At 43.2% G+C, this 23,361-nt stretch overlaps 1 protein-coding gene across 6 annotated transcripts in view; it reads left to right on the forward strand.

The window, feature by feature from the left end:
* The window catches only part of MYO1C (myosin IC), a 333,223-nt gene that overhangs the window by 289,063 nt on the left and 20,799 nt on the right, over positions 1–23,361 (forward strand). For all 6 annotated transcript variants that reach the window (XM_073616641.1, XM_073616644.1, XM_073616642.1 and 3 more), the window contains exons 24-28: positions 17,700–17,859; positions 18,729–18,812; positions 20,456–20,549; positions 21,338–21,393; positions 22,833–22,968. In XM_073616641.1, coding sequence (XP_073472742.1) covers positions 17,700–17,859; positions 18,729–18,812; positions 20,456–20,549; positions 21,338–21,393; positions 22,833–22,968 — 530 coding nt within the window. The remainder of the gene's footprint in view (positions 1–17,699; positions 17,860–18,728; positions 18,813–20,455; positions 20,550–21,337; positions 21,394–22,832; positions 22,969–23,361) is intronic.

A 23,361-nucleotide genomic window follows, 5' to 3' on the forward strand; every position in this document is an offset into this window, starting at 1 on the left:
TTTTACTTGGATTTGTTTGTCACAATCCCCCTTCCCTTCCTTTTTCTTTTTCTCCTTCCTGGTTTTTTCTTCGTCCCTCCCCCCCCCCCCCCCCTTTTTCCCTCCCCTCTCCTTCCCCCTCCCTTCTCCTCCCCCTCCCTTCTCCTCCCCCTCCCTTCTCCTACCCCTCCCTTCTCCTACCCCTCCCTTCTCCTCCCTTTTTCTTTCACATTCTTTTTTTGTTTTTCTGTTTTTCTTTTTCCCCCCTTTCCTTTTTTTTCTTTCCTCCCCCTTTCCCTTTCCTTTTCCCTTCCCTCACCAACCACACTCCCCCCCCCCCCCCCCCCCCTTCTCTTCCCTTTTTCGCACTCTTTTCCCCCTGTTCCAGTTTCCATAGTCATTCAAAACAAAAACCCCCAACCTACAACTCCCCCCCACCTTTTTCCCCCCCTCTGTTTTTTTTTCCTTTCCTCCCCCCCCTCTCCTTTTTCTCTCCCTTATTCCTACCTTTATCCTTTCCATCACCCACCTTCTCTCCTTCTCTATCCCTCTTCATCCACCCCTTCGCCCTCCAAATTTTTTTCCCCCCTTTCTCCTTGTGTGGGGTCTTTTCAACCTCAACCTATCACATTCAATTAATTCCTTTCACACCTTCACTCATTATGCGTTGCTTTTTACCCAACTTGAGCTTCACAGTCGCATCCTTTTCCTTGTAGTTTTCCATCAAATTTAATCACTTTAGTCACTTTCCCATATTTTTTAGTTTCCTCCAAGTACATGGTTCACCTTTTTATCTGCCTTATTCTATTCAAATCCCAGCTCATTGTTCTTTTAGTCTCCCTTAGTCGCCATGGGAGACTCTTATTGGTGACGCCTTGTGCACCGTGCCTGCTGGGATGTGGATGTGTGTAAGCAATCTCGCTTTTGCCCCTCTACCTACAAACATAATGTGTAACTGACATATTGTATTAAATACTGTTACTTCCTATGTTCTTGGTCAATTATATTGCCATTGATCAATTGTTAATCAAATTACAGATATCGCAGTAGTCAGCGAAACTAGTTTAACTGTTATCAGTGATCAACTATCCCACTGTGATCTTCCCCGTTAGGGGATCATTATCCTGGTGATATACATGGATTGTTACCAATGTTTTTAATTTGTAATTTAATGCTCGCGTGTGTTAATGTGTTATTGATTTTGTATTAAACTTTTGTATTTTATGGAAAAGAAAAGCTGGTGGATGGTGTGTCTGAATAGATACGGCACCTCACCCTGAATCAAAAAATGTAATACAGAGCATAGGGAAGGGGATTATAGCGGTGCCAAGGACAATTAAGCACAATTAATACAGTAAAAATATAAAATTTTAATAGTGTCAAATTTAAAAACAAAACTACATAATTTAGAACCACAGTATAGACAGTTATTCTGTTGACTGACACCAATGATGTTGAATGGTAGTAGCAGGTCAATTCTTCCCTACTAGTTTCACCAAAACATTGGCTTCATCAGGAGAATAGAATATAACAGAAAATAATTTTTGACTCTAAAAAGGAAAAAAAAGAGTCACAAGGTAAATTTGAGACAAAATATACATGTATATAACATCATAGTATATATTACTGAACGATTAATCAATATAGTATCCACCATCCTGTCCAGCAGTTACCTCAAAAGTCCCAAACCCCACCCAAAGAGGAGGGGGAGCTGCCAAGTGATGAAAATAAATCCCCAAAGTACTCATAATCTGGAATGTACCCCGTCAAGTCCCCGGGGCGAGGCAGGCGTAATCAAGCAGCCAGGGACGGCAATCACACTCAGCCCTGTAATTGGCTGCAGAGGGCCTATAAGGGATGCCTGTAAAAATGCCTGTAAACACGAAAAAAAAAAATATTCAAAAGGAAGCAATAAAGTTTTAATGATATTAAAAAGGTCTAAAAAGCCTCAATACATACCAAGCCCATTAATGGTGAGAAAAATGAAAAAGGGCACTGAGCATTGTCAGAATGTTGTACTTGAATCTTTTAGAGCTGGGAAATTTGTTAACAGATGAAAAATCTAAATAGGCAATAAGGTTTATACTTTAGAAGCATTAATAATGAGATCCGTGCACCTGCGCAGTGTCCAGGAACAATTGCCTACAATACCCATGGTGCCGAGAGTGACCTGAATCACATGGTATGAACCATGCGAGGATGGCAGACAGGGGTGTGGTCAACGCACAGGCCTTCCAAAGAAGGTGGAGAGAAGGGAAATTCTCCGCCCCCCAGAGGAGGAAAGTAAAAAAGGCCAATGTAAATTGAACAGACGGGGGGGCGTAAACAAGGGCCGAAGGGGCGGGCCAGCTGTCAAAGACAGTCAGCCCTTGGGTATCCATACAGCCAAAGGCTGTAGAAGGATGTCGCCCCCGGGATACAAGACGGCGCCCGAACAAGTGATGAGGGGGAGGCGGGGCAGTCAGAAAATGGGAACGGGGGGACCGAGGCAGAGGGGCAAGGGTAGAAGGTACAGTGGTAGTCATGTAGTGCTCCATATACATGACAATGGGTCCATGCGATTAATCGCTCAGAGGTAAAAAAAAACACTCAATTAAACAAATAGATAAGAACCTATCAATATATTAATACATAATAAGTACTATACCTAAAATACCAAAATCTCAACATGCAAAATACAAAATGGGTGGAAAATAACAGACAATATTGAAAAGTAGATACAACAGTAATGGTAATGATAATTAAAGACACTAGTTCAACAAAACACATCCAGAGCAGTTTCTGTATTGATCCCAAGAGTGTAAGGGGGATCAAGGAAGCAGCGAAAGGGCAGATGCGGAGATGGGAGAAAGGCATGATGGAAGAAAGAGTGAGGGCCTTAGGCAGTCAGTTGGGAACCATCGAGGGCCAGAAATGAATATACATAAGGATTACAAAATAAACATATAAGGGATCGAATAAATCATAGCAAAATTTAATTATTATAAATCTATAGAAAAGATTTGAAGCTAATATATTCGTTTAGCCCAGGAAATTTGATGGCATCCAAATTGTGTATCCATCTAGTCTCTAGCTGAAGCAAAGTGGTGTCAATGTCACCACCTCGGGCATGTAAGGGTACATGCTCAAGTGCAGCAAAGCGAACAGCACCAGGATCATAGATGACACAAGATTAAGCTGACCATTAGCGAGAACGATATCTCTGGAGTTGATGATAAAAGGACATATCTCACAACCACCACATGGGAAGGTACCAACAGTAGAATAATCCACTGGGTTTCTACACATGTGGTGGCTGTTGACTAGACAAGCCCTCATAGAAGGGGCACGTCTATATGTAATCTCTGGATAGGATTTTATAAATTTTTTGATGGTATTATCAGCCATCAATTTACTAAAAATGCCTCATTTGGATATGCTGTTTAGAGAAATGAGTAATAATCCTGACCGGTTGGTCAGGTTTAACGGACTTTGTTGAATGAATAAGATCATGTCTATTACGTTTAGTTACTCTATTAAAGGCCCTTTTAAGTAGAGACCGATTTATATTCTCGTTGGAGTAGTCTGTCATATAAATCATTGGCCGCAAGATGGAAGTCAGAATCTAAGGTACAGTTTCTCCTAAGTCCTAAAAACTGACTAAAGGGAATACTGTCCAATAATGACTGAGGGTGTGCACTGGTAGCGTGTAAAATAGTGTTGCCTGCAGAAGGCTTACGATATAAGGATGAATGTAAAACCCCATCCTGGCCAACATTAATTTGCAGATCTAGGAAATTAATCTTGGACTGACTACATTCCATCGGAAAGCTGAGATTATAGGCATTAAGTCCAATTGTATTTTATATAATTGCCTATATACTTGAGCTCACCCCCATTACACCTGTAATGAGATAGTCCAATTGCCCTACTCCTCTGGGGAGGCCTGGTTGGGGACCAGGCTCCCTGCCCCCTTATCACATTAAGGATGTGTATAAAGTTCAGAATCAGTATTTTTCATATGAAGCTAAGATCAAGAATGCAGCCGCATGACCTCAAACTAACAGGAGGAAAGTTCAAAACTAGCCTTAGAATTTGCCAAAAAATTTGTTGACGCTTGAAACAGACTTCCAGCAACTATTGACTCCATAAACAAGTGAATTTTAAAAATGTTTGGGATGAACATAGATCTACGTTTAGAAAAAGGGAAAAAAACACTAAAAGGGGTAGCACTTGATCTTACTCGATCTTACCTTTTTTTATCTAGATTTAGAGATGTTAAGAATAGATCTTTGCATAAAATATGCTTCCTATGAAAGGAAGTGACTCCAGTTTTATGCACTCACAAATTCACCTAGCAGTGGAATGTTTCCAGATAAAATGGGAAGGAATAAATCTTCTGCATATAAAATGTATAAATAATGTTCCAGATCATAGAGCTTGATAACAGTAATGAGCATTCCTGTCCAGCCACATACATCAGTTTACATAATTGTCGAGTGCTGACAAATAACCCTTCTCCACCATGATGTCCTGCTTGTATTCATTCAGAGAAAACAAAACTGCTATGGATGGCTAAGTGTTGTTCAGCCTGATTGAATTTTCTTCCAAGCGTGGAAATAGATATTTGTGTCCTATAGTTGGTAGACAGTGCTGTATGTAGCTGAGGCTTTATACAGCATGCCCAGCGGTCGCACGTGTTGGAAATATTTTGTTTGGGCCAGCTTAGCCCAAACAAACTATCACAGTGGCTAAGCAGTTAACACTTCTGCATAGAAGCACTAGGGTCGTTGGTACAAATCCCAACCATGGCACTACCTGCCTGGAGTTTGCATGTTCTCCCTGTGCCTTTGTGGGTTTCTTCCAGGTACTCCAGTTTCCTCCCACAGTCCAAAGACATGCTGGTAGGTTAACTGGCTCCTGTCTAAATTGGCCCTAGTATGTGTGTATATGAATGTGAGTTAGGCACCTTAGATTGTAGGCTCCTTGAGGGCAGGGACTAATGTGAATGTACAATAGATGTGTAAAGCGCTGCCTAAATTGACGACGCTATATAAGTACCTGTAATAAATAAACAATATTTAAAGTGGAAGTAAAGCTGGAAATTGGCTTTACATGATACTGTTTTACCTAACATATGTTGTGTGTACTCCAGGTGCATACCTCACAACTTTTTGGGATGGGAGCGAGGGGCACCTATGAGCAAAAGTATGTAGGCATAGGACACACCCCCTGTCACACCCCCTTAAAGGAGAATTCTACAAATAAAGTTATACCCGCAAGTTTGTTTTTTTTTTTTTGTTTTGTTTTGTTTTGTTTTTTTTAAACCTTTTTATACTGGCTTTTAAAATTTACAAATGCAGTCATTTAGGAATTGGATGAAAGGTTTAGCACTGTGAAACACTTTGAAAGATAAATAGTGCATTTTATTTACAACTATATAGATCAGACCAAAATAAGGGACAAATGAGGGACTTTGTTCCAAATCAGGGACAGTTGGGATCTTTGCAGGTGAATACCACAATGCCCAAATTTCAGTTAAACTGCTTAATTGAATTTACTGTAAAATTAGTGTAAGATTATTAGCCAAATATGTGGTAGCAATAAATAGTGGACAGATGGGGCGGAGCCAGCTCTGGACATGTGAGCAGCGTGGAGAGAGAGCTCAGTCTGCTAGTCTCAGATTCTGGGGAGATCCTGTGAACGGGGTAGCTGTTTACTCCCTTTGGCTTGGTGATCAGCTGGGGACCGCGGCGATGGTCAAATAAGGGCAGGCTGCTGCTAAATTGCTAGGAGATGGGCTTGCTAGGTTATCCCGGGGATCCCTAAACAGCCATGAGGCCACAGATGTGGAGCTACATAGCATGCAGCCAGTGAATAGTGGCATGGAGGCCAATGCTGCCCCTGGACGGGGGGGGGGGGGGGACTGCCCTTTGCCCCCCACGGAACAGACTGAAAATCAGGGGTAAGTCATTGGAGAGGCTTGACACCTGGCCTGATAGATGTGAGAAGGTGGGGAGAGAGAACCTGAACCCTCACTAAGACAAATTATGGCTGCCATACAACTCTGTCAATCTACACTAACAGATCCTATAGAGGGCCTGAAGCTTGAATTCTCCTTTCTGAAGCAGGATGCGCAGAAAGTGAGGGAGTGAACGGCTGCCGCGGAGCAACATTTCAGTACTTTTGAAGATACAGTCAGACTCCTAGACACTGCAGCCTAGATTGCTAAAAAGGCCCTTTCTGAGCTTGCTTTGAAAATGGTGGATATGGGAGATCGTATGCGCAGAAATACTGTCAGACTGGTGGGCTTTGTGGAGGGTCGGCAACTTTAAGATTTCCTGGAGGGATGGCGTAAGGCAAACATGGAGGTGGCCACCTTCCCCCGCCTGTTTGACATTGAACGGGCCCATCGTATTCCAGCTAGGAAAAAGTCTTCCAGGTGATCCCTCCTCACATGATTGCAAAGATCCTGTATTTTCATGACCGGAAAAACCTCCTAAGGGCTTTGAAAAATTGTTCTGAGCTGGAATTTAACAGCTGTCATATGCTACCCAGAAGCAGTGGGCTAGTTTTCAGCAAGTGAAGAAGGATCTCAGATCTTAATATGGTCTACAGCAGTGGTTCTTTACCCCAGTCCTCAAGTACCCCCAAAGGGCCATGTTTTCAGGTTTTCCTTTACTTTGCACAGCTGCTTTAAATCAATATCAATGACCCGGTATTGATAAGAGCTATTTTATCTAAGCGAAGTTCCGCAAAACATGTCCCGTTGGGGGTACTTGGGGACTGAGGTTGAGAACCACTGATCTACAGCATGCTGTACCCAGCTAAACTGTGGGTGGTGGATAGGGGGGGAAAGCCCATTTTTTCGTAACCCCCACTGAAGCTTCTGGATGGCTGAATGCTCCTTACAGCCCACGCGGAGGTACTTCCCCATGGCCTCCCTGAAGCTGTTGCTTGTTGTTTTTTGCTGCATGAAGAAGTGGGCATGTTTCTTTCAAGTTAATTGTGTGTCACAACTGGCCAAGGTTGCTGATTTTATAAGGCCCTGTCTCTTTTGTACTCTGCTCCTGATTTTTTTTTTTTTTTTTTAGATGTTTTGAGACTGTCTTCTGCTCAGTATATTTTACTTATTTTCAGTACGGTTTACATGTTTACATTTTTTCCTTTTTATTTTTTACCAATTCACTAAGTGCTCCTTTTAAAAGACTTTTGAACTTTCTGGAACTGTTGCCGTTATCCTGTACGGGCCCGTGAGATTCCCTCTGGAGTCTCACCTTCCCTATTCACCGTTTTTGGTTACGGACATGAAGCATGTGGCAAGTTTGGGCTCGGTGCAGGGTTATGGGGCTTTGTTTTGCTTACAGTTATTGTTTGGACTTGAGTTAGTTTCTTATGGTCCTGGAAGTGTGTGTGCTTTACTTAATGTCCCTGCTACTCATTCCTATGTACCCGCTGATGTTGTGGGTCTATGCCTTGTGTGGGATCCTGGAGCTCTGGCAGGCTTAGAATGTTTGTGGTCCTTTTTAATGCTTCTCTGTGACATTCTCCTCCATTGCAAGCGATGGCGTTAACTCTGTACATGGTGTCCTAGCATGTCCAGGGAGTTCACTCAAAATTCAAATGCTCATTGATGTTTGAATATCTCAAAGCATAAACCACATGTGATCTTCTTGCAATAGACTCATTTACAGGGCTCCAGGATCCTCCCTTCAAAAAGGGCTCATCATGCTACTTTTTCCTCATACGCTCGGAGTGTCGACGTTGGTGACAAAGGCGCTCCCCATATCTATACATGCTGTTAAAACAGACCCATATGGGCGATATGTTTTGGTTATCAAAGTGTGGAAATTTTTTTTTCTTTTAACTCTGGTCAATGTCTATGTACCTCTTCTTGATTACGCATTTGGATGACCTGCTTAAAGCCTCCTTGGTGGTCGCTCAAGGGAAGAATTATTTTGAGAGATTTTAACGCAGTTGCAGATCCCTCCCTGGATAGGATGACGGGATCTGTTGGCTCTTCTGTCCCCATTGTGGTGTGGTTGTCTACCTAATGGATTTCAGGCTATTTGGAGCTATAAACACCCTATTAGTTAATATTCTTGTTACTCTGAGACGCACAAGTTGTTATCCAGAATGGACACCATACTGGCTGAGGAGGGGGGTTGGGTCTGTTTTGATTCAGTCCATTATCTGCCCAGAGTGATTTCTGATCACTCACCTATGTCTCTTCATCTTAAATTGGGAGTCTGGCAGGGTATCTGTCACTGGCAAATGGAGGCCTATTGGTTGCAGGAAGTAGGTGAAGATCAAATGCACGCAAGCTATTTGTCATTACTGAGTGGCGAAAGCGGACAGTGGGTCACAATTGCGTCAGTGGAAAGCATTTAAAGCCACTTTGAGGTGGTGTTTATTGCAGAGGTACATGGCTTTAGATGTTAGATGGCTTCCATGGTGAAGGAGAGGGAGACGGCTGCCCACGCTTGTGAACCTACCCAGAGTAGGTTGGTAGAGTGGCAAGAGGTGACTCCTGTTTACTGCTCTGTCTTGTGTAACCAGACTACCAAGGATATGATGGCCCAGAGGAGGCATATTTTTGAGTTTTGGGGACAAGAATGGGCGTGTGCTGGCTTATCTGGCCCAACCTCACTATGTACCTGTGCATATACCTGCTATTCATTCCCCACATGGTGGAGACGTGAGTGACTAATGATATTTTGCAGGCCTTTGTTCATTTTTATAAAGTTCTGTACATGTCCTGTGCCTCTACAAATTGGTCCACCCGGTCCACTTATTTAGCAGAGATGGCCCTTCCTGTGTTGTTTGAAGATGATCGGGGATTGCTTGGAATAAGTTGAGGTGATGATCGGGCATTTGCTTGGAATAAGTTGAGGTGGCTAGTGTTTCCTTTTCTCCTGTCAAATCTCCGGGCCTGGATAGCTTGCCCTCAGAGTGGTAAGGAACCTTTAGTGAGTTGCAGCCTCCTCGCTTATTGCAGGTGTTTAACACAGCGAGAGGGGAGGGTAGTTTGGCGCCTTCTTTGAGAGGCCCTTGTGGTCTTGTTACCTAAGAGTGGGAAAGACACTAATTGCAAACAAATGAAAAGAAGTGGATGCAGGACTTTAAGTGAGGTGTGTCTCTGTGGGTAAAGGATATTGTAACTTTGGTATATTTGTAAACACTATTAATTGTAACCAGTCCCCAATGGGTAGTCCCTATAATGAATAAACTAAATAAATATTTTGTGTGTACAATATAGGCACGATATAAACATATTCAATGCACAACAGTCACATATTTAATGTTTATACATAGAAGAACATGATTGGTACAAAGGACAATAATAGAAAAAAATTAAAAAAGTATTATACATAATTGTAATAATAAACAGTACATGATAAAAAACATGAAAAGTACAGAATATAGTAAAATGAATTCATTATAATACAAGCTATAAACCTGGCACCATTTTATAGCTTGTATTTTAATGAATTCATTTTACTATATACAATCTGTCAATCTAGCGGTGACCGCAGGGTGGAGTTTGGGGTTGACTGTTGGAAAAAGTATTTTTTTTCTTTTGTGGATGGGTGCGCAGGTGCAAAGCCATCTTATTTAAGCTGAGAGTGGCTGACATGCGACGCTTCCAGGGAACAGCTGTGGGACACAGAGCGGGTTCTGAAAACCTTTTTGCTCTCAGCAGTTCATTCCTCCTTACCTGGGTCACGTGAGTCACTAGGTCTTGGTTGGCAAGCTGAAGAGCTTAGCAGGACTGTTGCCTAGGGGCTTGGTGAGCACTATTATAGGGTCTCCCTTCTGGGGTAAAATACTAAACCCAGGTACTCCCCTTTTTGTGGCTTGCAATGTCTTCAAAAAAGAGCAGCAGGGCTAACACTACAGGAAAGGGCACACCTACGTCAGTAGGATGACCCTATTTGAAATCCTAGTGTTTAATGCCCTAAGAGGCTTCCGGGCAATCTGGCCACTGTGCCTCTCTGGTATTTTGCCTACAGTCAACGCTGCTGCTTCAGCCTCCATCACCAGGGATGAACTGTCCTCAGCCCTAGACGGGTTAGAGCACAGGATTGCTTGCATGATTGCCTCCATCCCGCAAGGTGACAAGATGCGTGACAGATCCTCCTCCCCTGAGCCTCCTAATTTGGAGCAGGAATGGGTTAAGGATGGGGAAGAGCTAAATGCCAAGGATTTTGTGGAGGGCCTGGTAGATGAGTTCTGCTTCTGAGCAATCTGGGCAAGAAGATGTCCAGTTGGTGTCTGCCTCTGAGTCGCAGAGACTTTTGATCCAGACTCTTACTGAGATGGATTTTTCTGCCTTTAAGTTACCTCCTGCAGGGGTTTCTAAGCCTCCCTTGTCCTCTTTGGGCTCCCTGAAGCCTCCTTAGGCTGCACAGGTTTTCCCATTGTACCCACCTTTGGAACAGGCGGTGTATACTGATTGGGAACATCCTTACAGGATTTTTGTTCCTCCTAAGAGGTTTTGCCTTTTATATCCCATGGAGGAAAAGAAATGGAGCACGCCAGCCGTAGATGCGGCAGTCTCTTCCTTAAACAAGAACCTAACTTGTCCAGTGGATAATGCACAGGGCTTGAAAGACCCTATTGACAAACTGGTGTCATAATAAAGGTTTCCTTTTCTTTGGCCAGTTCAGCTATTCAGCCAGCTGTCACAGCAATTGGAGTCTGTCAGTCCTTAAAGGATCAAATCAGGCGGCCTGATAGGCCTAACCAGGTAACCAGGAGGATGATCTCGCTGAAAATGGTGCAGATATTCCTTTTGCTGTAGATGCCCTAAAGGATTCTATAAAGCAAGTCTCTCGTCTAGCTCCCCTGTCTGTACACATGCGCAGACTTGTGTGGCTTATGAACTTATTGGCAGGATTCCCCTTCCATGGGGATTGTTTGATGATCTGGACAAGTACATTCAAAAGATTTCCGCAGGTAAGAGTTCTTTACTTCCTGTAAAGAGAAGGACCAGGCTTCCATTTAAAACCTCTGGGACATCCTTAGGTATTTCAGTGTCAAGGCAATTCTGCCGCCAACAGGGCGATAGAGTCTGGGGCAAACCGCAGACCCAGAAAAAACCCTGGGTCCAGAAATCTTCTAAACCCGGCACCAAGCTCTCCTTTTGAGGAGGCATCCCCACTCTATCGGGTTGGGGGGGGGCTGCTCCAATTTGTGGACATTTGGAGAACAGTGGTGCAGGACGAGTGGGTCATCCCAACCGTGTCCTGCGGTTACAAGCTGGAACTGGGGAAGTTTCCTCCTCAGAGGTTTTTAAGATCCAACGTTCCTCAGGATCCTCCAAAAAGAAACATGGTTTCAAGCACTAGAGCAATTAGTGCATCGGGGAGTGATTATACAGGTTCCGGTGTCCGAAAAAGGTACAGGGTTTTATTCGAACCTGTTCACAGTTCAGACGTCACCACACGAATTTACTAGGAGGACGGGCTCCGTTTGTTGCCGGCCGGCATTGTTTTTAACACATGCGATATTCAACCTACAGATGTAAGTGTAATATCTTTTTTAAATAAAGTATTTGGACTGTATTACGCTATGGTTTGTCTTCTCTTTTTGGGGCACTTACCTAAGTACGGACACCATAGACGGTGAGAGAGAGAGATTTGCACCATCCAGTCTGCTGAAACCGGTTTTGATTGACATCTGAAAGCTAAAGGACGTGGCTGGGTTATAGCCATCTGCCCTTTATGCTTGCCATCTGGTAAACAGGTCTTTGTTATGGTGGCTGGGCACTCTCCTGTTTGTGTATAATCACTGTGGTGCCATTAAGAAGAAATAGTGATTTATTATGGACTTTATATGCCTTGACTTGATTGAGACTCTAGCGCAGCTTCTCTCTTTTTAATGTTACTTTTTGTGTGTATCCCACTTCATGCTGCTGCTTGTCTGTTTTTTATATACACTTAATTGAGTTATTTTTTAGCGCGGTTCTTTTTGCCTTTAAAAGCCCTGGATTACTCCATGTCTTTATCTCCCCGGGCACGCTTAAGCCTAAGCTGGTGGTTGCAGGATCCGAACCTGCAAAAGGGAATATCCTTCCTCCCGGTGTCTTGGAAGAGTACTGACCACAGACACCAGTCTCTTGGGCTGGGGAGTGACCCAGGGGCTATGGGGAGATGGTCAAGGGCAGAGCCTGCCCATCAAGACCCTGGGCAGGCTCTGGGTGGTACGGTATGTCTGGCCCTATGGTCCTGGATGGTGGAACTTCAGGACTGCCCCATCGGTGTTCAGCCAGACAATGCCACGGCAGTGGCCTATATCAACCACCAGGGTGGTACCAGGAGCCGTTCAACTCAGGAGGAGGTGAACCACATATTAACCTGGGCAGAAGGACATGTGCCGGTTTTATCGGCGGTCCATATCCAAGGAGTAGAGAACTGGAAGGCAGATTATCTCGGCCACCAGGGGGAATGCTCCCTACACCTGAACGTGTTTCGGGAAATCTGCCAGTGTTGGATGGCCAGAGGTCGATCTATTGGCATCCAGGTTTAACAAGCTACAGCAGTTTATGTCCCGAACAAGGGATCCCCAGGCAATCAGAGCAGATGCTCTAGTAGTTCCATGGAACCAGTTTTCCCTGGTTTATGCTTTCTCTCCGATCCCTCTCCTTCCACATTAGTTGCACAGGATTCGGAGAGAAGGCGTTCTAGTCATCCTGGTGGCACCAGACTGGCCCAGAAGGCCCTGGTTCCCAGAGATTGTGAGATTGGCAATAGACGGGCCATGGATGCTTCAGCGCCACCCAGATCTACCGTCTCAAGGTCCTATATTCTACCCCAATTTACAGTCGTGATTGAGAGAATTCTCTTTTCTACAGTCGGCTGTGGAAATCAAATTGGCTTTGAGTACAATCGGGGATCAGATTTTGGCCTTGTCAATATTCTTCCAAAGGCCCTTAGCCTCCCTTTCACTGATCCGAACCTTTATGCAGGGGGTAACTCATTTGCTTCCCCCCCATTAGGTCACCTGTGTGTCCTTTTGACTTAAACCTGGTACTCTCTGTTACAGAAACAACCATTTGAGCCCATCAAGGAAATTCCATTAGTCTTGCTATCACGCAAGCTAGCCTTCCTATCATGCCAGCTAGCCTTCCTGATGGCCATCTCCTCCGCTAGAAGGGTGTCGGAGTTGGCGGCCCTTTCGTGCAGGGAACCATACTTGTTCCTTCACCACGACAGGGTCGTGTTACGACCTGTTCCATCCTTTTTTGCCAAAAGTGGTGTCGGGCTTGCATTTGAATCAGAACATTGTTTTGCCTTCTTTTTTCTCTCAGCCTCGTTCGGCGGAAGAGAAACGACTGCACTCCTTGAATGTAGTGCGAGCAGTCAGTTTATATGTCTAGATCTGCGGAGATCCGAGGATCAAACTTTTTTATTTTACCAGAAGGACCCAAGATTGGGCAGGCAGCTTCCATTGCCAATTGGGTCCACCAGTAGGTCATTCAGGCCTATGGTCTAAAATGTAGGGCTCCTCCCTTTTTAGGGTGAGAGCTCATTCTACCAGGGGTGTAGGCACCTCCTAGGCTTTTCGCCATCCGGTATCTGTGGCTCAGATTTGTAAGGCTGCTACATGGTCTTCAGTGCATATGTTCACATAATTTTATCAAGTGGATGTTTGAGCAGCCGAGGATTCGGCTTTTGGCTGCAGTGTACTGCCGGCTGCTGTATAGGTCTGATAGCTATTGTTAAGGTTATTGCTCTGGGACGTCCCAGTAAGCAAGGAATAATAGCCTCACTCTGTGTCCCATGATGTACTCAAAGAAAAGGATTTTACAGGTGAGTATCACGGAAAAAAATCGGACCAAAGACTATATAGTCTTACATTTTTTATGGGGATCTAGTACTACTAGACTGTTGTTCCCTATTCTGAAGTTACCCTTGGCCATGAGGGAGACCGGCGATGCCAGATCTAAGGGATTATTATTTTGCTTCTCAATTGATTTTTCTCCATTGGCGTTTTTTCCCCCCAGAATCCTAATGTGGCAACTGCTGCCGCAGTGGCAACATTGCATAAAGCCTTGCTTAATATGCTTTATAGGGAAGGGGTGTCATGTAGAGAAGTAGAAGTTTTTTGTCTCTCCTGGGGAACATTTTTCATATATGCTCTCATAACCTGGGTGATACATGCCTGTCAATGTCCCCGAATAGTCCTCTCTGGTTTAACCCATTCTTAGAGGAATTTTTTTAAGATGGGAGGTGGCTTTCTATGGTCTCGTTATGGGATTAAGTATGCACATCACATATTTCAAAAGGGCAAAATATGCACTTTTGAGCAGTTGTGCAGGAAATGCGGGGTACCTAGGATGTGAAATTTAGAATACGCACAGCTTTGTCACGCTGCAATAGCACAGTTTGGGAGTGGGGTTGTCCAGCTAAAAAAATACTAAATTGTTAGCTGTTTTACTTGACCCTGATCTTGCCAAGCGGTTTTCCAGATACTATGCGGCTTTGGGTACAGGGGACTCAAGATTAATTGAATGAGCTAGGGCCCAATGGGGCGTTATTGCACCCGAGTTATTGATGTGTTATGGAAGGAGGTGCTTGCTGCGTACCTCACCACTTTTCTTGCCTCTCCGGATCGGATGGTCCAATGAAGATTTTTACATCAGGTATACTATACCCCTGTACGTTTATTTCATATGCATAAGAGGGAGGTGGATATTTATGGAAAGCTTGACTTTGATGTGGTCAAAACGATTTAACACTGATATTCCGCTCTACCAGATGACAGGGCCATCTCGACAGCATTGTAGGCCCCTGGGCAAAGTAATGCACTGGGGCCCCCACAAGCCTGCACTGCCACTCACCAAACGCAACCCATTTAAATAAAAGGGTCTGCGCTGCAAGTTCCCCACAACCGCAGGGCAGTGTATAGAGGTCAGTAAAAGGTAGGATGGTGTATAGAGGTCAGTAAAAGGTAGGATGGTGTATAAAGGTCAGAAATAGGTAAGCCAGTGTGTAAAGGTCAGTAATAGGTAGGGCGGGGTGTAGAGGTCAGGAATAGGCAGGGCGGGGTGTAGAGGCCAGTAATAGGCAGGGCAGTGTGTAGAGGTCGGAGTAGGTATAGGGGAGCCACCAAGACAGGCATTTGGCAATAATCAGAGGTGACAGCTTGGAGATGGCAAGCAGATAGTGCTGCCGGTACCCGCTCAGTCTGCCCTGCTACTAAGACTAAAGCAGTGGCGTCACTAGAGTTGGTGTCGCCTGGTGCTGTAAAACTTGTTACCCCCCCCCCCCCCTATTTTTGGATTGGAGCCCAGCGTTGGAGCTCGTTGTGGCGATCAAGGCCTAGAGGACAGCAGGTTAGACACTTCCTAATGGCTCAGTCCCTAGGAACAGTAATGGATAATGGCCGACAGGCCCTCTTACTAGACCCAGCGAAGCCGCAGCAGTGATCCTTCCGGCTGGACGTTCACTCGCTCTGGGTTGCCCAGGCCGAGACTGGTCAGTAGTGTAGCACGTCTGTACCCTGGCAGTGGCTCCATCTTTCTCCCCCTTTGATGGTGCAGGTACAGCGTGGTTCCCTCTCTCGTTGTGCGGGTACAGGGGTACAGCGTGGCTCCCTCTTTGGTGGTGCGGGTACAGCGTGACTCCCTCTCTGTTGGTGCAGGTACAGGGGTACTCACTCTCTGGCTTCCCCACGCACAGTCCTCTCTTTGTTTGATTTGTTTGTTGTGGGTGTAGTATCACACGCTTGTTGGACCTGGGGTGGTTGATTTTGTTCATTTCTGTCTGGGGGCGGGGGGCGGTTGTAAGGGTAAAAATGGTACAGGCTCTGAGGTGTATTGTAGGTACGCAGTAGGGATTGGGGGGAGGGAGTACAACTGGTGCTTGTATATTTTGTACAAGCTGTGTTCCGGTAAATGTATACTGAGTAACGGGTATCAATATATTCGTATGGATCTTTTCATATACTGTATGGAACCTTAACTGTCTGGTTATATAAAAACTATTTTAAAAAAAATTATAATTAACGGGCAGATACAGTGCCTTGCAAAAGTATTCACCCCCTTGGCTTTTTACCTATTTTGTTACATTAGAGCCTTTAGTTCAATGTTTTTTAATCTGAATTATATGTGATGGATCAGAACACAATAGTCTAAGTTGGTGAATTAAAATTAGAAAAATATATACATAAAACTATTTTTCAGAAATAAAAAACTGATAATTGGCATGTGCGTATGTATTCACCCCCTTTTGTTATAAAGCCCATAAAAGGATCTGGTGCAACCAATTACCTTCAGAAGTCACATAATTGGTGAAATGATGTCCACCTGTGTGCAATCTAATTGTCACATGATCTGTCATTACATATACACACCTTTGTGAAAGGCCCCAGAAGCTGCAACACCTAAGCAAGAGGCACCACTAACCAAACACTGCCATGAAGACCAAGGAACTCTCCAGACAAGTAAGGGACAATGTTGTTGGGAAGTACAAGTCAGGGTTAGGTTATAAAAAAATATCCAAATCTTTGATGATCCCTAGGAGCACCATCAATCTATCATAACCAAATGGAAAGAACATGGCACGACAGCAAACCTGCCAAGAGATGGCCGCACACCAAAACTCACGGACCGGGCAAGGAGGGCATTAATCAGAGGCAGCACAGAGACCTAAGGTAATCCTGGAGGAGCTGCAGAGTTCCACAGCAGAGTCTGGAGTGTCTATACATAGGACGGCAATAAGCCATATGCTCCATAGAGTTGGGCTTTATGGCAGAGTGGCCAGAAGAAAGCCATTACTTTCACTAAAAAACAAAATGGCACGTTTTCAGTTTGCGAAAAGGCATGTGAGAGACTCCCAAAATGTATGGAGGAAGGTGCTCTGGTCTGATGAGACTAAAATTGAACTTTTTGGCCATCAAAGAAAGAAAACGCTATGTCTGGTGCAAACCCAACACATCACATCACCCAAAAAACACCATCCCCACAGTGAAACATGGTGCTGGCAGCATCATGCTGTGGGGATGTTTTTCAGCAGTCGGGACTGGGAAACTGGTCAGAGTTGAGGAAAAGATGGATGGTGCTAAATACAGGGATATTCTTGAGCAAAACCTGTACCACTTTGTGTGTGATTTGAGGCTAGGACGGAGGTTCACCTTCCAGCAGGACAATTGGCCCCAAACACACTGCTAAAGCAATGCTTGAGTGGTTTAAGGGGAAATATGTAAATGTGTTGGAATGGCCTAGTCAAAGCCCAGACCTCCATCCAATAGAAAATCTGTGGTCAGACTTGGATTGCTGTTCACAAGCGCAAACCATCCAACTTGAAGGAGCTGGAGCAGTTTAGCAAGGAGGAATGGGCAAAAATCCCAGTGGCAAGATGAGGCAAGCTCATAGAGACTTATCCAAAGCGACTTGGAGCTATGATCGCCGCAAAAGGTGGCTTTACAAAGTATTGAATTTAGGGGAGTGAATAGTTATGCACATTGACTTTTTCTGTTATTTTGTCCTATTTGTTGTTTTGAAGATTATTTTTTTTTTTTTTTTTTTTTTTTATTGTGAAGCAAATTTGTGGGCATGTTCTGTAAATTAAATGGTGTAAATCCTCAAACAATCCATGTTAATTCCAGTTTGTGATGCAACAAGACACGAAACATGCCAAGGGGGTGAATACTTTTGAAAGGCACTGTATGTGCAGTAACAAAATGTGCCTATGTTGTAAACACTTTGTGAATTGAAATTTTTTATCTGTCTACAGTTTTATCAAAGGCTTCATTTACCGCAATCAACCCCGTTGCACTGAGAATGAGTACTTCCTGGACTACATTCGCTACTCATTCCTTATGACCCTCTATCGGAATCAGCCAAAGAGTGTGCTGGACAAGTCCTGGCCTGTGCCACCTCCATCGCTCAGAGAGGTGAGCAGACAGTGTCTTCTGTTCAGTGGTGAACCAGCTTAGCAAAGTATATGCTACAAGCAATATTGTTTTCTCAAAGAAGCAGTACTGTGAAGGTCTGCCTGTATTGCCAATATTGTGTAAGAAGGGATATTACACCACCGTGATTACTAAGCTAGAAGATACATTAATTTGTGATGCTATATCTATTTACTTGTTCTCTCCATAGAGCACTGTCTTTATTGATAGGCAGGATAAAGTGTATTATGCATATCGTTTCATGGAGTTTTCATTAAACACAAATAACCATCTCCACATATGTTCAGTCAGTGGTATCTCTTGGTGGCCTTTCCCTGGCCTGAAATCTCTGACAATATGGAAGATGGATTACTAACTACAGTAGATAAACTATTTTGTATTTTCAGTTACTATAGTTGCAATATTACAACGTTAACTTGCAAGCCTTTTTTGACTTTTCAAGTAAGGTATTGCTTGTTGCATGTTTTCATTATCTGGTTTCATGGACAAAGCTGTGATTATTTTTTTTTTTTTCTTTCTGATAATTTATTCTGGACAATGTTTTAACAACATCCTTCCTGAAGATAAAATTACAGATAAATCAGTCTATATGGTGTATTTTCGATTTTTTTTTTTTTTTTTTTTTTTTTTTTTTTTTTGGGTAGAGGTTGACTTGCTTATAGATGTTTGTTTTTATGCTCCAACTCTCCTGTCGATGTAGTGTTTGATTATAATTTTATTTTCATTCTTAACAACTCTAGAGGACAAATTGTTCTGTACCCAGGAAAGCCTTTGTGATTTAACAATGCAGCTTTGCATAAAACCCCTTTTAGATAAAGTTAGACAGTCATTGTACTCTCTGGTTTCTCTAGGCCTCTGAGCTCCTGAGGGAAATGTGCATGAACAACATGGTGTGGAAGTATTGCCGCAGAATTAACCCTGAATGGAAGCAACAGGTAACATTAGCTAAAGTACTAACGAAATGTTTTTATCTCCTCCAAAAGTCCCCAGAATGTTTTTTTCCATCCTAATTTAAGTTTTTTTTAAGTTTTATCTGGTTTCAAGTTGTAAACCCCAGTCATAGAATTTGAGCAAAGCACATATATCTGTAGTGTTTATGTGTCTCTCTTCAAAGTTCTACGTGTTGTTTCTGGTGCTTCGGTACTCTGTTATCAGCATGAAAAGTTTTCCTGCACATGAGATAACGTGAGCTAAAAACTTGTGTCGGGAGATGAGCACGGAGCTCGTCTGTTTAGAATAAAGCTGTACATGTTCCTTTGTTCCTCTGCCTATGTGGAGGGAGAGGGGGGTGTTCCTTTCCTTCAATCAGCTCTCATGCAGTCAGGGGTGAACCTAGAGCATTTGGCACCCGGGGCGGATCCTATATCTGGCACCCTACCCCCACGTTAAAATGTGAAAACACCCCACTGTGCCCCCTGCATACCTCTGCATCCTTCAATATGTCTTTGTCACTACTGTGTGTACCCCCTCTCCACAACTGCACCTCTGGTCCCCTTTACATTACACAGCAACCTGCACCTCTGGTCCCCTTTACATTACACAGCACCCCGCACCTCTGGACCCCTTTACATTACACAGCACCCTGCACCCCTTTACATTACACAGCACCCCTTTACACTACACAGCCCCCTGCACCTCTGGACCCCTTTACACTACACAGCCCCCTGCACCTCTGGACCCCTTTACATTACACAGCCCCCTGCACCCCTTTACATTACACAGCACCCTGCACTTCTAGACCCCTTTACATTATACAGCCCCCCCTTCAGTGCAGACCCACCCCATCCAGGAGGCACATGGACTGCAGGTCCCCTCCCCCTGTGTACAGATAAACAGAGAGGAGGGGGAGGCGGCTTCACTCTGCTCCGGCTGTACCTGTGTGAGACATCTGGGACCACTTAGACAAACCGCGGCGGCAAGAGAAGGGTATCATTGGTGCAGTGGTGTCACACCGCACCAACCCCTGCCCCCCCTTCCCTTGCAACACCACTGCAGCTCGTCTTTCCCTCCTCTAATCTGCCTGTCACTGCTGTGCTGCCTAAACCCGCCCCGCGACGCTGTCACTGCTTCTGTGGCGGAGGGGGGGCGCCAGCCTGACACCCCCCCTCAGTGTGTGGCATCCAACAATAAATGGCATCAATAAAACGCTGCTGTATATATTTGTAGTTTTTATGTATGACAAATAGTTCTAGCATATGCTTGCTATGTCTAATTACGTGTCAAGTCCAGCATGACTGTATTTCTTGAATCCTTAAACTGCAGTTATTCCATGTCTGTGTTAATGTGTAAAAATCCATGAAATACAGAAAGGCATCATGCCTAGCAAGTCACAAGAAAAAGTCTAGAACAAACCGAAGCATTCACTAATACCCACTGCTATTATGTTCTGTTTATTTTGCAGTTCAGTGAGGTACATATTTCTGTTCTGTCATTTGCAAGTGCAGCATTTTAGTTTACCTTTATTAAGCTTGTGTTTTTTGTTTTCTTATCCTTATATTTTTCAGCTAATAATTTTCTTTCTTTTTATTCTGATGCTCATGGTTTGCACTATATTGACTATTCTTCCCCTCCTATCCAGTTGGAACAGAAAGTTGTTGCCAGTGAAATATTCAAGGACAAAAAAGACAATTATCCGCAGAGTGTTCCACGGCTTTTTATAAACACACGACTTGGTGAGTGGTTTATGTGTGTAGATTAAGATCTCAACGTCAAAAGCCAACCCCTCTTCCACGTCTGAACTTTTTCTTGCATATCATAGGGAGAAACACTAACTGCTTTTTAAGGCAGACAATATATTAATCCATTTTCTTTCTTTCAGCTACTGGTTGAAAGAGAGATCTGCTTGATTCTGATTGTGTTGATGGGGGAAATCTCTACCGCAATGCTATTGTGTTCGGCTGGCAGGAAGACCAGGGAGTATTCTCCACCAGCAGAATACAATGATTACTTCTGGTGGCTATAATCGATGGAACGACCAATCGATGGTTTGACCCCAGTACAATCAATCCTGCCCATAGATGGATCGAAATGTCAATCCATCAATGGCCAGCTTAAGCTTCACTGTCAGGGATCTGTCTTGTTACCTTGTTAATCAATCTTTGCAATTTTTTAGAGTGGTAATATTAGAGTTTTAAAATGCATAATTCTAAAAATACTTCTGTGAACTGGAGTAAATAGAAAATGGTTTGTTGGGTTAGCATCCAGTTGGAAATTTGATATTAGTATGTTCACAGACAATTATATTCTGGTCGCTGTTGGAAACTCCTCAAACTCTTTTATGGCTATTTCTGTTAATATGCGGGCACTTGTTACCTATGTATTATTTTTATTGTTAGCGCTTTAAATGCCAGTCTGTATAATGCTGCTATATAGCCAGAAGTTCACATGCCCAAGTAAATTCTTATCAAGATCTTTCTATCTACAATTTTTCTATATACTACAACCTTTTTTTCCTTTCTAGGAAATGATGAAATCAACACTAAAATTCTTCAGCAATTGGAAAGCCAGACATTAACGGTATATTTTTATTACAATTCTTTAAGTATACTCTAGTAGATTTCAGAACAAACGATCATATGAACATTCATATGAAAATTTTGAACGGTAGAGTTGACTTGATGAATGTTCAAAAGTACTTAAAAAAAAATCAGTTTTCTTTAATATTTGATTTTAGAATGATTGGACTTTCCCAAATGAAAACCACATTCACTGATAGAAACTTATTCCAGAAAATATTATTTCCATCCTTTTCCGAATCCTGTCATCACTGCGATCAATTAAGATTTGACCCCTCTAACGATTAGAAAATTGAGACATTTTCAAAATGAGGATCTTTGAGAAAAATTCTGCTAGTGTAAGGTCATCCTAAGTTACATTCCTAATTGGTGCTCATTTAGTGTTTGAGCAAAAGCATAAGGGACAGCAGTAAAAGAGCTTCACTAAATCAGGCCATACATTATGCAATCTTCTTTCCTTCCACCACTCAACAGTGTTCAGTGTTGATGACGGAATCCCTCCCACAGCACTATTATGTTCTGCCCGCAGAGAGCCTTCCCTGCTGGCAGAACACAATGATTAGTGTTGCCAGCTATAGCCAGCAACATTAATCGTTTGTGAAAAACCAACAGGCTGGTTGTACATATTATATATACATACAAGGACACGTAAATGTGTTTTTCCTGTTACTGATTATGCTTGTGCTCACTTTTGCATTGTGTGAATGCTATATTGATTTACCTACAGAAGAGAAAGGAACACAGTCTTGGGTGCAGAGGAAGTGTAAGGTAGTTCATACAATGATCATTGTTTTTTCATTCAACCAGATACATTCGAGGTGGCTGGGGGAATACTTCCCACTGTGGTATTGTATTCTCACAGCGGGGCACCTTCCCTGGTCTTAGAATACAATGGACATAAATAACTGTAAATAATTATAAAAATATAAATCGTTGTTACCGGCTATAGCTGACGACACTGATCGTTCGCGATAAACCAGACAGGCTGGTTGTACGCAAATCAACCCAAAGATTGACTTGTGTACAACCAGCCTGCTCATACATGCATCAAAATTTGGCCGGTCCCTGCTGAACTGGCTGAATTTCGATCCTTGTATGTATGGCTTAAGAGAGGTGAGCCATGCCTGTAGGATGCAGCTGACCACTTTTATTTAAAAAAGCCTATGTTTCTCTAGTTTTAATTCTCATATACTTTTATGCTGTTTAAATTTATGGTAGGACATGGAGTACTATTGGATCAATTAACAAAGCTTTAACACCAGCCTAAGGTCCTCTATTTTCACCCATGGACTGCAAATTTTATTGACCCACTTTTTTAAATGTACTTTTCCAGAGGTGTTCGATTAGTATATTAAACTTCAATAGTTAAATTGTTGGCATGTTCCATCCGTGGACATATGGCTCAGCGATACTGAACTGAGAACATTTTTTTTTCTTAAGTATGCAGTGCCTGTAGTGAAGTATGACAGAAAGGGGTACAAGCCCCGGAGAAGACAACTTCTGCTCACTCAAAATGCTGCCTATCTTGTTGAGGAAGCCAAAATGAAGCAGAGGATTGACTATGCTAACCTGACAGGTATGTGAATCTTTATTACTAGTTTAGAAATCTTCGTTGTAATCCATGAGGGAAACATTTGGTTTAAACCTTAAAGTGGATGTAAATCCTCACATATACCCAGTGAAGTGAACAGCCTCAGATGATACACAGATGAAACAAATCTCCCTACATACGTTTTACTTGTATATCTGCTGTCTTCAGCTTGCTATATTCTTTAGAAAGTGCACATTGTGTTAGATTTTTTGTGTTAGGAATGTGCAGAGCTGTGCTGTGAATAGACCAGCTCTCTGCTAATCTATTTATAGCACCACCTAGACACAAATTTCAGGCGGGTTTTATTTTGGTTGTCAAACTTGTCAAACTAAGTTATTATGCTGACAATAGAAGAACAGAGCAGCAGAAAGACAAAGG

Source organism: Aquarana catesbeiana, linkage group LG02, assembly GCF_042186555.1.
Source record: "Aquarana catesbeiana isolate 2022-GZ linkage group LG02, ASM4218655v1, whole genome shotgun sequence".
Lineage (NCBI taxonomy): Eukaryota > Metazoa > Chordata > Amphibia > Anura > Ranidae > Aquarana > Aquarana catesbeiana.